Consider the following 14,583-nt stretch of genomic DNA (forward strand, 5'->3'; position numbering starts at 1 on the left):
TTACAAAATATTATTGTGTAGGTTGATGGTGTACTGAAATACATTGTTTTGTTTAATAATTGTGTAACTGTAATATTATATGAATGTCGGTGATTTTTATCCTGTTTTGACATGTTTGTCTGAATATAAATAAATAAATCTAAACAAAAATACTTAATGCGTTTCTCCCTGACTTTCATCCTCATCATATCAGGGAATCTGCATATTACTCAATTGCAGGATGAAATTTAACAAATACATTTGCACCTTTACTTCCAGAGGTTTATTGGTCACATAGAAGCCGGGCACACCGGCCTTCTCCAAGATGACTTGCTGGTCGCTCACCTGAATAAACAATGAGTATTTTAAAAAGAAAGATTACTGTTGAGGGAAAAAATTAAAGATAGGTCAAGGAAATTTTTTACGTATCGATTTGACTATCTAATTTTTTTTTGCATCCATAAATTGTGTCTGGTCCTTTTGGTTTATAAAGAATGGTCTGATTTTTTATACACAATTTTAAAAATAATTATACAAAATGCCTTAGAATTTTTACCTGAACCCAGGGCTGGCCCTGTGCAGGCGCAATCGGAGCAGTCCGCTCCGGACAAGTGTAAGGAAAGCAGAGATAAGTAGATGCTGCACCTTTTTAGTGATAGTTTTGTAAGTTAATTACCTTTTGATCTAACTGCAGAACAAGCTTCATATCTGTTTGTTTCATTTCGTCTTTAAATTTTCTTTGCAAGATATTTTGTTGTTTAGTTTGTTCTTCAATATTTGGTGTTTCAGTAATCATCGCTTGCATTTGCACTGAAAATAATAAAGATGTCTCTCATGTTAGCCATTGTGTAACCAATGTTTTAATTTATTGAATAGAAAAAAAAGGCAATCGTTTCCCTAACCACCGCACTTTTAGACACAGATGATGGAAATTACACTTTTTTTAACAATTACTACATGTAACAACTATTCACATGAACAAAATAGGTTCTTATGTTGCGTTCGACTCGTATAAAAAAATAACCGCACAATCAACAAATTTAAAAAGAGCATTGTGTCTTCTAGTGGTGGGCGTTTTTGTTCTTTTTAAAAAACGAAAACGAACTGTTATTTGTAAAACGTCGACTGTTTGCCCAAACTGTTGAAAAAAAATGAGCCGTTTTTGAGGTAATTTGTGTGAATTAGTAATGGATTAGTAGCGTAACTGTAAGTTACCGTCCATAACAATAAAAGTAATAAAACCCTGCTATCTATAGGGGCGAGATAGCTAGGTATCATTAAAATTAAGTTATGTGATTAAGTACATAAATGGGTGTTCAAAATATTTATCAATAGTGGCCGAATTCCGGGGAAACTTTCAACTCATTTATTATAATAGAATTAATAAGCAGTTTACCAGATTTACCTGGACATGTAATTAAGAGTTGTTGGAAACGTGGAAACTTTACTATTTAAATATCATTCTTAATAGGTCGTATTTATAGGTAATATGGTTAGTGTTGTTATAATTACATTAAGTACATAAATTGGTTTATAAATATTTTCCAAATCAGCCGGATTCCGGGGAAACTGCAGTCATTTATTATTAATTTCTCGTTACTCTCGTTCTCGTTTTGTAATAATAAACAACTGAATGGAAAACGGAAAACAGCCCCTTATTTATGTGATTTCAATTTCAACCCGTTTTAAAAATAACAGGATTGCCTTCTCATTCTTTGCTCGTAATGGGTGTTAAGTGTGAAACGTTAAGATAGTGTTTTTTCCCGGAAAAAACAACTAAACAGTGTGCCTTACAGAAAACAGCCTTTACCTGTTATGGATTGCCTTCTCGCTCTTTACTACCCGTAATGGGCCTTAAGTGTGAAACGTTAAGATAGTGTTTTTTCTTGGAAAAAACAGCTAAACAGGGTGCCTTACAGAAAACATCCTTTACCTGTTATGGATTGCCTTCTCGCTCTTTACCCGTAATGGGCCTTAAGTGTGAAACGTTAAGATAGTGTTTTTTCCCGGAATAACAGGTACTGTTTTTCGTCTGCAACAGACCTATCTCACTCTTACATATTATTACGACGTTAGTGCGAGAGAGTAAGATAATGTTATTCGTTTGGAATAGTTCTTTTTCATTAATACTCGTGCTTTCTTGATATAAGTTAGAAGAGTCGACAAAACGGACAAACTGTTTGTGCAGATTATAAGTAACAGTTTGGGCATTTTTTAACTCCAAACATGTTGTGCAAACGTGTTGGTCGTTTTTGGACTCACCACTAGTGTCTTCGACTCGTAAAAAAATAGATAAATATTCCTCACTTCTTTGGTCATTCATGATTTTCAGTCTCTGTTGAAATATATGCTTCTCCGTAACATGCTGGATTTCCATCAATCCTTTCACTATTTCAAAGATGGTGTCATTCAGCAATGAGTTAGCTAATCCTGACAACAGTTCAATAGGCACGCGCATCTGATATTGACTGTAAATAATATGCAGTTGAATTGAAAATAATACAATATATACATATTTTGAAATTTTGGATTAATTATCGATTTAATTTAGAAATTAAATATTAACTCACGGTGGAAGTTCCCCAGCCATTTTCCGTAGTTGATCCAAAAGAAAATACAGTTTCCTTTGTAAATCTTCGGGTGTCGGAGTACACTCCATTATCACATTAAGTAAATGTTTCACTTCAAATTTGTCCAAATTCAACTATTTAATAATTAAAATATACCTGTGTTATAAAAATATCAGCAAGATTTAACACGAGATATTATACTAGAGAAATGTATCTACCGCATGAACAAAATAATATTGTTATTGTTGTATAAAAGTAAATGTTTACAAAATACAGAGGCCACAAGTTTTTTGACAGCTGAGGGTTATCTTTTTTATCGAATAACCATAAACATTAATAAACCACTCACCCACTCACTATAAGTCACCATAGACATTACCGGTCCATGCCATGGATATAAAAAGTCCTGGGGCTTGACTAGTGATGGGCAGGATCGAAACATTTACATTATCGAAACATAAAAAAGAATCGAGTGATTAACCGATTTAATCGCTCGGAGTTCAGCGGGAGCAGTAGCTGCGGGCAGAGGCAGATATTTTTCGTGTGGGGTAGGGAAAAAGCGTACTACACCGGTATGGCAACATTTTGGTAAGTAAGTACTACATTTGCAAAAAATGGGCTAGACCATCTTTTACATACTGGCAATGATGTTTATTGTTTACTTGCAGATAGAAATCGATTAATCATTCGATTATTTTGGTTTCGATTAAAATATTTCAATCATGTTAATGTTTCGATCTTGCCCATCACTAATATCTCTGCGCCACTGCGCCTGACTTTTGACAGCTCTTTGAATGTAGAAAATGAATGAAAACAATATTGTGAATGTGAAGATGATGTGAAGCAATGCGAAGTAACTTTGGTAAGCCTATGAAAACAACAATAATAAAAATCAAATAATCATGTAATTAAAATAATAATTGTTTACCAATATAATTCGTATTATGTACTTTAATTCTAGACTTAATTTAAGCATTTAAAAAAAGCGGAATTCTTTTCAAGGATATCTTCTAGGTTATTTGTGTTCATTTTTTATATAATTTTTCATATTTGTTGTATGTATTATAGACAATCTGCCTCTTTCTTCAACATGACATCCTTTGGGGAAACTTATTTGCCTCCTGAAGTAGTTGAAAACATTCTGAGTGAACTGGATCCTAAAACCTTTGTAATATGCAGAAGAGTTTGCAAAACTTGGAATGAAATTGTCCTTCGGCTCTCTCAGGTTAATATTATCACAATTTATTAAACCACATATCCCTAGAGCAGTGTTACAAGACGCTTGTACCCACAGACCAAAGAAAGTATAAACTTGAATTGATACTCACATTACTAACTTTGATTCGGTTAATATACAGAAAATAGGGGCACGCTTAATATGCACATTGTTTTTTTAAAACGGTTTAAATCAGTTGTATAATAATGAGAAAAAAGTATTTCAGTTTCTAGAAATGGAAAATAATGCATTTTAGTAGCTATTTCGTTCGTCTTTTTTTCAAGCCATGTTTTGACATAATATTGAAATAGTTTTTAGGCTGGTTTTTAACTAAGAACCTATTTAAGGATCATAGGTTCATATTTTGGGTTAAACAAAATAAGAAAAATACTAATTTTAACATCAATAACATAGCCGCCGCATATCAATTTGAATTTTAATGAAATAACTATCAAAATTAATTATTTTCCACTACGGGAAATAGAAATACTTACTTATTATCTATCTGATACAGAGTGTTTTTTTTCTATTAAAAGTGCATATTTTTGTATTTTTACTATAAATTTCTATGCTGGTTGACTCTTGGTTCCAACAAAAGTATAACTATATAATTTGCGCAAACTTGTAAAAAAGTATGTCTAGTTTTCTAGATGTTAATACTTTTATCATACAAATTCGCCTTTTGAATATCAAATGCATGTTTTAACATGATGTTTGCACCAGTAACTTTCAATTAATAATCATGGTACATACACAAAGTAATAAAAATATATTATTTGTTTTCAGGATACTGACATTTGGAATCGGTTTGTTAAAAACTATTTTGACTGGAGAGTAAAGACAATACATTTAAAGGGGGATCTAGACTGGCCTTCGGTCTACTATAATTGGCATTTGTGGAAAGAGATAGCTTCGGCAGATAAAACTGTTCGCCAGGTGGAGGACTTGGGAACCTTGCCTGTTCGATACATCGCCATTACAAGAGGTCATAAATTGTAATAAATATCCCTATCAGTGGCGGTTTTCTCTAAAGTACATTTGTGCAGTGAACACCCATAAAAAAGATAAGAGAATAAGATTTGTATTATATATATATATATATTTTTTAGCGGAGACGGTTTACATATAGTTCTCGTGAGCACTTAAGCCATATGCCCATTGTGCTATCTCCCATTTTACCTCAATCCTTTAACAGTCACCCGGTCCCTTTTATAAAGTTCACCAGGGTTGTTATTGTATATGTGGCTATGTCTTCTGGTTCCACAATGTGTATTCCCAGGTCTCATTTCTTCTCTCCAATCCCCCTTGGTTCCCTGAAGGCCCCAAAAGGGAAGAGAGTCTGATCTCTCCTCTCCACTCCTCCTTGGTTCCCTAAAGGTCCCACGATGGAAGAGGACTTCGTCTCTCCTCTCCACTCCTCCTTAGTTCCCTAAAGGCCCCGGGATGGAAGAGGGTTTCGTCTCTCCTCTCCACTCCTCCTTGGTTCCTTATAGGAGGATTCCCTATAAGGCCCCATGGCAGAAGAGTCCACCCCCCTCGGAAGGCCCCACGAGGGAAACGGGTGTTTTCAAATGGTCCAATATTCGTCCCACGGGTATCTAAGGAAATAGAAGGTCTACTCCAGCAGAGCCCCGAGTGCTGGAGTAAGGTCTAAATACTCCGAGATGCGACCCTGTTTCTCGGAGGCGCCGTTCGTGACACTGTTCGCCAGGTCATTCAAGACTGAGCTCGGTAGCTCACCCCTTAGCTTGGGATGGCTATTGCAGGTCGTGTTTCCACTTCCTGAGCGATGGGTTCGCCACACTCTCTACGCTTAATTTTGTATTACAAAAAACATATTATTTTACGACAGCACGCTATTCATATCTCGGGTATTAATGAATTCCATACTTTCGTTTCTTAATCAGCACTTAAGGGATCTGATGTAAGAAATTTTTCAAACAAAACATGCTAGTGGCGCTTCAGCGGTAAACCGTGTTGGTGTGCAAACCTTTAGCCGATTGGTGCGATAGTGTGAGATTTGTTGACACTAAATTTCTGCGGAATAGTATTTTGGAAGAACCATTTTTTTCTGTTATTAAAATAAGTTAAATATTACTGAACACAACAAATAACAGTTTCTTGAGTAAATTTTGATTTTCGAATTTATGATAATTATTATATTCATTTTATTTTTTTCTCACTTTTTAACCTCCTATTGAATTCTCAATGCGATAAGCCACGAACCGCCACTGGTCCTTATTATGTTTGATCAATGAAACAATCTTCATATTTTTGACTCTCACCTTTTTTTCAGATGGGAAGCTTTTAATAACATCAAAAGATAAAGTAATGCAGGTTAATGCACAAACTCTAGCCATTGAAAATAGCATTCATGGAAGATGTAAGTTTTATTCCTATTATTATGTTTTTATATTAACCACTAGCTAGGGTTTTTTATAAAAAGTGTTTAAAAATAATCAGGTTTTTTAAATACTTTTTATTTAAAGTTTATACATTTTTCAATTAAAATATAACAATTTAAGCATATTTAATTTTACTCATTTATACATGATATTTCTGTAAATTCAAATGGGGCTGATGATCCTGGTGTGTCTGCTTGGATGTCTATCTCTGTTCATTCATCTGAATCGAGAGGCTGGCTGGGATGTGCTTCTTCTGATGCGGAACTCGAAATTGACGAAGAGGAATCACTTTCGGAATGTTCAATATCAATATTTTCATATTCACTATCAATATCTTCATATTCACTATCACTGTCCGTTTGGAATCTTATTTGAAAAAAACTTCAAATTAAAATTGATATGATAAATATATTTTTTTAAGTGATGCATTCATACACACACGAAAATGTGAAAACAATTTAGTAAAAACGAAATAAGCAGCTCAAAAACACGACTGATCTCTGAGGCAAACTGCGTAAAATACATCGCTAACTTTGACGAGCCTTACTCGTGTTAGTTAAAAATAGAACGTTGTGAGTCGAAACTGGCGAGCGTCACTCGGGCTAGCAGAAATTGGAACGCAATTACCGCGCGAGCGTGACTCGTTCAAAAGCATGAAGCGGTTAACCTTTACTCTCAGAATGAGAGAAATTAATAAAGTCAATATTTGCTCAGCTTATCTGCGGCTACTGAAATCGTTGTACTGACGGTTGGAAGCATTCAGGACAATTGTTTGGTTTCACATAAATTAAAAAAAAAAAAAAATGGTTGTCTGAAAAAAAACCATTATAGATGGATTAGTATTTATTGAACTACCTGAGTTGGTCTACTCTGTGAAAAATTTCTTTCCAATTCTACGTCAGGCACTATGTAAAAGTTTCATATAAAATCTAAGGTTGGGTTGTTTCACGGATTTTGAACAATTCATCAAATTTCAAAGTTGATTTTCAAGTTCTAAGTCATTAAGTTTGTTTTTTTATAAAAAAGGAATATTGGAAGATTCTGGTTGCTGCAATATTCTTTTTTTTAATACATTATGTATTTTGTAAAAACAATCTTTCGTCAAGTTATTATTTTTTTGGTTTGTTAAGGTATCGTGTTTACTCTTGCGAGAAGAATTAAATTTTATTCAAACAAAAATCGTTGCAGAACTAAACGAACAGAAACACATGCGACCGTTTGCTAGAATACATAATGGGGTAACTGAAATGTCCTAAAACAACAATAATTAACCCTGGTGACTGTAAAAGAGCAAGCTAGATGGCAGTGTAGTAACTAGTACGTAAGATAAACCAACCTATGAGGTGATTTTGCACAAAAACGGCGCTATACAAATCATCCAAATATTATTATTATTATTAACAAAGCTTGGCTCGAATCTAGACAGGTGGCGGACTACTGAAATTAACACACAAATACTGGCGAATTATAGTGTTGATTTAAAGGTAGTTAGTGGTTCGATAATTGAGTTGCGGATTATTGAGAGAGTGCAGTATTTATATTATTTCAATATTTAATACCAATTGTTGAGTCTAATGCTTGGTGAAGTTGTTAAATGATAAAAGGCTTTTTAGTAATGTTTGTCACAATGTATTATCTGTTTCAGATTTACAATATGATCAAAGCGAGTATGTAACTGCCTTGCACGCAGATAATGAAAGTTTGTATTTGACAGATTGTTTCAATCAAAGAATTATAGATGGCGTTCAGTTTTACAGGTTGGTTCATAATTATAATATTATATACGGAATGGCTCCGACTTGCTTATCGTAACTGTGTATTCCTGAAAATGCCAATTCATGACAGTCAACCCTTAGGTCAGCAGAGTCCTCGGCTATCAGAAGGTTGATGGAACCAAAGTGCCCACCAGATACTAAGTTTGGTGAGGAGTGTACCTACTATGGGAATGTCAGGACTTAAAGCCCGGAATAAACTGCATCATGATTTAAAAATGATCACGGGCTCGACAGAATTCAGAGCTAAACTTAAATGTCATCTTTTCAGACAATCATAATATCCATAAATGATAGAAATGCACACACAAATCGCTTTGCTAGACTAGCCGGTTAGTATTTACTTGAAGGCTCTTATGGAAAATGTAAATTATTTCATGCAAATGCGTCGAACTACTGCTATACTTAAAATCAACATTTCATAGTCCGCAAAAATGTAAATAAATAAATGTGTAAAAAATTTAAATAACTATTGATATTTTCGTATTTAACCCTTGAGTGACGTGATGAACAAACCTTACGTAAGTGACATTGTGGGTCCCCCACATTTTTCAAAACTTCAGTAAAATTTATAGTATTTATGTACATTTTCATAAAAAAATTTAAATTATCAATCATGAATCTTCACAACACATCAGAGATAAAACAAGTAGTATTTTCACTGTTGAACTTCAAGACGGCAAAGTCCTTTCGCAAAAACATATCCATAAACAATAATCAAAATCTACAAAAATATGACATCTTCGTTACTAAAAATGATGTTTCCGTATAATAAATGATAAACATTAAAATTTGGGTACACAAATCAACAATAACTTTGAACATAAAAATAATGACAATAGATATTCTTTCACTAAATGCAACACATCTTGCACAATTTGGATTGAATTTTCAATTTATATTTCATTTTACAGTTCCTCCAATAATAGCCAATACTCGATAGTGTTTATCTTTGAGGTTAAGATGATATTTGGTACTTAGAAGTACTTGGTCCGGGGTTTTAACTCGCCATCTTGACTTAATTAATTAAACTGGAAAAATTAAATAAAATTTTAATAAATCTAAAATTATGTAAGTGACGATGTGGGTCCCGGGGACCCATATGACTCTCGTAAATATACTTTGTACTTATGGGAGGGAGCTGTCTATCCTCCTGTGCGATCTCAGTTAGAATGTAGGAATGTATGAGATATGGATAGAATAGGTTGAGAGAGGCAGAGGGGGGAGTTTCGGCGTGGGTCCCATGGATCCACATCGTCATTTAAGGGTTAAGAGAAATACACAAGTCAAAAATATGTCAGTTCTTATTGTGTCTTCTGTCACCACAAATATAGGTAATAGGCATAAAAATTGCCTGGCAAACGAAGCCTAGATATAGACGATTTAGACTGAGGCACTTCTACCACAGGGATACGCAAGTATCCGATACTCATGTTGAGTATTCACCTCGCAAACACGTTTTACAGTACGTACATGTCGCTACTGAAATCACGAGACTCACGTCGCAACCAATCATTGCTGAATTCTTGAAACATCAAAACTAGGATGCTTTCACAATCTCACTCACAGACGTAGCTGTCATTTTAATATTCTGCAATTATTTGTTGACTGTTTTGCTCTTAACATTAATCTGAAGCACACATATTGTTACAAAATGTCAGTGACCAACCTCGCCCGGCTGGTCGTGGGAGACTGGCGTCGCCGAATTTACAAAATGTAGGCAACATGTGCATATGTGCGAACAACGTGCACAGTTGTATGGTGGTAGTAGATACTTGCGTGTCTCAGTGGAAGACAAGCCTTACTAGCCATTGTCTACTGAATGATTCCTTTGCTAATGTACAATGGAATGAATTCATTCAATCATTGCTGATCAATTTGAATGAATTATTCTTACGCAGTATGTACAAAGCTAATGCAATTGAATTTTGTTCACAGCCTTCATGAAGACATATGCTATTATACAACATATGAACAAAAATTATACAAATATGTATGTTCACGGACAGTTGGCCGGCCGGAATTTTTGGCAAGATGGTATGGATCCGATGTCATAACAGAACTGCGTCTGTACGAAGGCCAAGTGTACCTCTTGACAAGCGCAGGAAAGCTTTTAACATACTCCAAACAAAGACTAGACATTGGGAACTTTAGCTGGCCCAGAAATAATATAACAACTAGGGAAGTTTTCCACTTTTTCGGTGGAAATAATTTATTGTATTGCAGTAAGTACCTACCTACTACAATTTAATTTTTTTGTCAATTAATCTTTTTAAAAATTGTACTTAAAATGTGAATCATTATGTATTATGATTATTCAGAAAATTTTATTTAAACTAGGTAAATTTTTAATACCCTTGTTTCTCTTTAGATAACACACATTTACATGTGAGTTTTGACGATAAAATTATTCTCTCAAGGGAATTGAAGAGAAATATGGAGGTGACATGCGTATTACTTCATGCAAACTTTTTATTTATCGGTACCTATTGGGGGGAGGTGAGTGCAAATGATTTTTTATACTAACTTTCAAAATAAGCTAATAAAAATGTCTGAAATATGTACATATAGGTAAGTATTTTCTTTATTTCGGAGTGGTCCTTACCTGATTTACTAACCTCAGGAAGCTTTATTTACATCTTAATAAGTCTGATGACACGCAGGGGCTGATTCATTCTCCAGGGGCTTCTTACTAAACATTTTGCGGGTCCCTTTTCTTCAAATCTGTGGGACAGTTTCACATTGCACCTGTGATCTTATTTGTCTGCACCGAGGTTAACTTGAGTACCTATTTTTAGAGTTGATTTTTAGCATTGTGTAATTTAGTATCTTGCTCAGGGTTTTACTTCCCTCTCAGTGACTCTGAGACAGGGGTATATATAAAGGTCAGCATTTCAGCAAATACTGACAGGGCCCCTCTAAGCGTTAATTGTCACTCGCAGAAGTCAAGGAACACTCCAAGAACATGCTAAAAAAATATTTGTTCTTCACGAGTGAGCACCAGAAATAAAAGCATTTCAAACCTATTTCTTCCTACCCAATGAAGGCAAATTTTATCAGATATTTCAAGCACTATCAAAACTTACCTGGAATTCATCATTGACGTTGTTTCCGAATTAGAGATTCTTTGCCGTGTGTTTTTAACTCCGTCTACAACAAGCAACAGATAGTTTTGCCAAGGCTAAAAGCCGCCACTGTGCCACATTGATAGATGGGGTGAGTTAAACTTTAGTGAAACAAAAATAGTAGGTATCGTAGTAAAATATCTGAAAATTTTATTACCGACAAAAGAGATGGTTACAATGATATAATGGTGCTGCTATCCATATTAAAATCAGTATCTTGTTGGATGCACTGCCGCATTTAGTGATAAAATTAACCCCCCCGCCAAGACCTCCTTTGATAATTTCACTGACTGCCTTTTGAGTCTTAGATCCGCCCCTGTTTGGGGTCCAACTGAAAACCTAACAAGTATTACTATAAATCCTCCACTGATAACATGCTAACTAATAACTAACATAACATAACTCCTGGGTCAAAAATAACTCTGAATTAAATTTACCTGCAAAATAATGAAATGAATTTCCTTTTTCAGATTAATTTATATTACTACGACCAACTGAGTGACCTTCAAGAGATAGATCTGGGAAAACCATCTTACCAACACATTTTGTCGAATGGGGATTCTGAACCAATCGGTGGTTTCAATATTTATGAAGAAAATGGATGCCACTCTCTCTTTGTGCAGACAAGAAAACATATATTTGTTATTAAATTTGATCACCTCAAGAAGTCAGGAGTTGAAATGATGATTAAAAATTAAAATATCGACTTTATTATGTAAACCTACATACATTTTTTAATGAATATTAACTATCTTTAATAATTTAAATTAATATTTTTAAAGTTTTAAGACTCCATTATGATATCAATCATAGAAATAATATAAGAAAAAGATTTAGGTGCCACCCTTGTTGACATAATAATATTATTTATTTAACGTTATCGACCACAAACTGCTCACATATCTTGAGAAGAACGAAATTATTAACGACCGTCGATATGGATTCCGGCGGAACTGCTCGTGTCTGTGACGCATGTTTGGGGGTCGTGCCTGGAACGTTACGGTGAGACTGGACATTTCCAAGGTCTTTGACCGGATTTGGCACCGAGGACTTGTCAACAAACTGCCTTCTTACGAACTTCCCGCATCCTTGTGTATGTGTATTAGGGAGGGGTCGATTCAGATGGTTGCTGATGGTTTTACCTCTTCCTCACATTCAATAAATGCTGGAATTCCACCGAGATCGGTTCTGTCTCCGACTTTTAACCTCTTATTAACCTCTCAGCCATAAATATACCACTCTCTAGCAGTGTGTCCAACGGATCTTGGCCTAATGTCGCCGTTTTTCAAACATTAAGTAGCCTAATGTAGCCGAATTTCAGTTGCAGTAATTAATGATAAATAAATTCTGCCCACATATTCCCCACAAATATTCTACTTGAGCTTGATTCCCCCTTTTATTATTCGAAATCCATGGGGGGAAGGGGTTGTTAGAGAATTTCTGTAAAACATAATTCCCACAAAACAAAATTCAAAATGAGTGCTCCCCACAAAATATTTGAAATCCATGGGGGGGGGGTTGTTACAGAACATCGCTGAAAAAAAAATCTGCACAGCCAAAAACATCATATGTAATTCCCCACAACAATTTTTCGAAATCCATGGGGGGAGGGGGTAGCTACGGAATTCCATTTCGAAAAATTCCTCACATTTCGCAAAAAATATTATATCAAATACCGGTGTGTTTTTGTTTAAAAGGTAAGTTCAAAAGGTTTTTGTTATGTTTTGTTTTTTTTTTTAATTATTATTTGCGATTTTGCTAATTTAAATAACTTGTCTGTGAAGTAGCCTAATAATAATAAATTAAATATAAACAGATATAGGCGACCTGTCGCCTTTAAGATTTTTTCGTCGCCGATTCTCGTTCTGAGTAGCCTAAATGGCGATAAATCGCCTTCGTTGGCAACACTGCTCTCTAGATCGATATATTCTGACTTTTTGTATCCAACAGAATTATACAGTACTTAACCACAGATATACAAGCAGTACTTACCGTGCGGAGCGGAGCAGTAGACAAGGTAGAAAAAACTCAAGGCCATTTTAAAATAAAATGCAACCATAGACAGTATAATTGCTCTCGGCCTACTCCATTCATTCACTAGCCCAAAAAACTATTTTAAAAATAAAAATGTCCTTGAAGCAGAAAAATATCGAAATACATTCCAATGGCAAGGTTCATCTAAGAAAATCAATTAAACAGTTTATTTCCTTAAGATGAAACTTGTTAATCTGATAAGAAGAAACCCAAAATGACAAGAAATTTGCAAAAAAACACTGAAGAAAATTTCCAAAATATGATTGTCCGACAGTACGACGATGAATTCCGACATTTATATGCCTATTTTGAACTCATGGTTACATATTATGTTTAAAAATCTTTAATTTCACCAAAACAATAAGATAATACAGGATTAACACTAATCAATAACATGAATAAGTTGGTCGATATAATAAATAACATTTATACGTTGTGGAGGAAGACATATGCCAAGTATGAAGCATTTAACAAAAAACTGAAACGTCGGAATAACCTAAAAACTGTCAATTCACTTTAAATTTGAACTTACGTAGGTTGGTTGAATATATGCTTGTAACTCGCTAACACTATAATGGCTTTATAATTTTATCACGAAGAACTTTAACAAGCAACATTTTCGACGCGAAATGATGGTATTTCGACAACAAATGACAACCCGCGTGTATAAATAAACCACTCTCATTTTGTTTAAATGATTTGAAAAGAGTATAACGATAACATTCCGTCCTCTCTTTCTGTTACACGAGTCACTATGATAGAGAGCGAGAGATCAAATTAATCCTTCTGCTCTAACCAATGAGATCTGAGCTTTTAGCCAAACTTTTCATTTCTATAAGGCTGGGTTTACACTTGTAAGTAAAATTTACGACTTTCGTAAATTTTTGATAAGTTACTCACAGGAGCGATTACATATGCATCCAACTTATCGTAAATAATGCTCACGGAAGTTGTTTGGAAGTTTAACTTACGAACTTCTCACAGAGACCCATAAATAAACCACTCTCTAGATCGATATTTCGGGCTTTTTGTATGGCCCCATTTTGTCACCCCCTTAACCACAGATAAAACGGTCGTTTGGTCCAGACAGGTAAATATATAGTGGACCATAAAGAAATCTCAAGGCCATTTAAAAAAAGAGCAAACATAGACAATATACCTGCACCCAGCTAACATCGTTCATTCACTAGCCCAAAAAAATTATATTTTAAAAGTAAAAATAGTGGAATGCAGGAAAAGGAAAATAAAAAAAACCCACAGCTATGTACACATCAAAATATTTTTTATTTTCAAAAAGACAATGGACGGAAATACAAAACAGGGTCAGTACAACCGATGTATTGAGCATTGATTTATCATTGAAGTAGAAGATAATACTAATATATCTAAACAAAACATGAAACAGAACAAGACACAGAAAAATAAAAAGTAACGGTCTCAATTAGGAATCGAACCCAGGATTTCTGTCTTACTGCAACAACT

At 34.5% G+C, this 14,583-nt stretch overlaps 2 protein-coding genes across 2 annotated transcripts; one reads left to right on the forward strand and one right to left on the reverse strand.

Annotated features, from left to right (window-relative positions):
* Positions 1-131: 131 nt before the first annotated feature.
* Positions 132-2,858, reverse strand: gdl (gonadal protein gdl). The gene is made up of 4 exons (XM_089632074.1): positions 2,550-2,858; positions 2,287-2,447; positions 656-789; positions 132-324 (listed from the first exon to the last, which is right to left on the reverse strand). Exons 1-4 carry the CDS (start codon positions 2,636-2,638, stop codon positions 190-192), a joined length of 519 nt encoding a protein of 172 aa, XP_089488200.1. The 5' UTR covers positions 2,639-2,858; the 3' UTR covers positions 132-189.
* A 430-nt stretch (positions 2,859-3,288) lies between these two features.
* On the forward strand, positions 3,289-11,804 carry LOC149426598 (uncharacterized). Its single transcript, XM_089637637.1, has 8 exons — positions 3,289-3,411; positions 3,618-3,774; positions 4,552-4,750; positions 6,062-6,148; positions 7,816-7,927; positions 9,881-10,167; positions 10,314-10,441; positions 11,538-11,804. Exons 2-8 carry the CDS (start codon positions 3,640-3,642, stop codon positions 11,763-11,765), a joined length of 1,176 nt encoding a protein of 391 aa, XP_089493763.1. The 5' UTR covers positions 3,289-3,411; positions 3,618-3,639; the 3' UTR covers positions 11,766-11,804.
* The last annotated feature ends 2,779 nt before the right edge of the window (positions 11,805-14,583 follow it).

The sequence above is a fragment of the Hesperophylax consimilis genome, chromosome 1 (genome assembly GCF_061612785.1).
Source record: "Hesperophylax consimilis isolate HC1 chromosome 1, BYU_Hcon_1.0, whole genome shotgun sequence".
In the NCBI taxonomy this organism is placed as follows: Eukaryota; Metazoa; Arthropoda; class Insecta; order Trichoptera; family Limnephilidae; genus Hesperophylax; species Hesperophylax consimilis.

Bases quoted from the DNA above. Each gene is read 5' to 3' on its own strand.
- gdl (XM_089632074.1), bottom strand. From the start codon at position 2,638: ATGGAGTGTACTCCGACACCCGAAGATTTACAAAGGAAACTGTATTTT. The intron at 2,448-2,549 runs GTGAGTTAATAT...TATTATTTACAG, and splicing joins ATGGCTGGGGAACTTCCACC to TCAATATCAGATGCGCGTGC. The intron at 325-655 runs GTAATTAACTTA...TTGTTTATTCAG, and splicing joins TTCTGCAGTTAGATCAAAAG to GTGAGCGACCAGCAAGTCAT.
- LOC149426598 (XM_089637637.1), top strand. From the start codon at position 3,640: ATGACATCCTTTGGGGAAACTTATTTGCCTCCTGAAGTAGTTGAAAAC. The intron at 3,775-4,551 runs GTTAATATTATC...ATTTGTTTTCAG, and splicing joins TTGTCCTTCGGCTCTCTCAG to GATACTGACATTTGGAATCG. The intron at 4,751-6,061 runs GTCATAAATTGT...CCTTTTTTTCAG, and splicing joins ATACATCGCCATTACAAGAG to ATGGGAAGCTTTTAATAACA.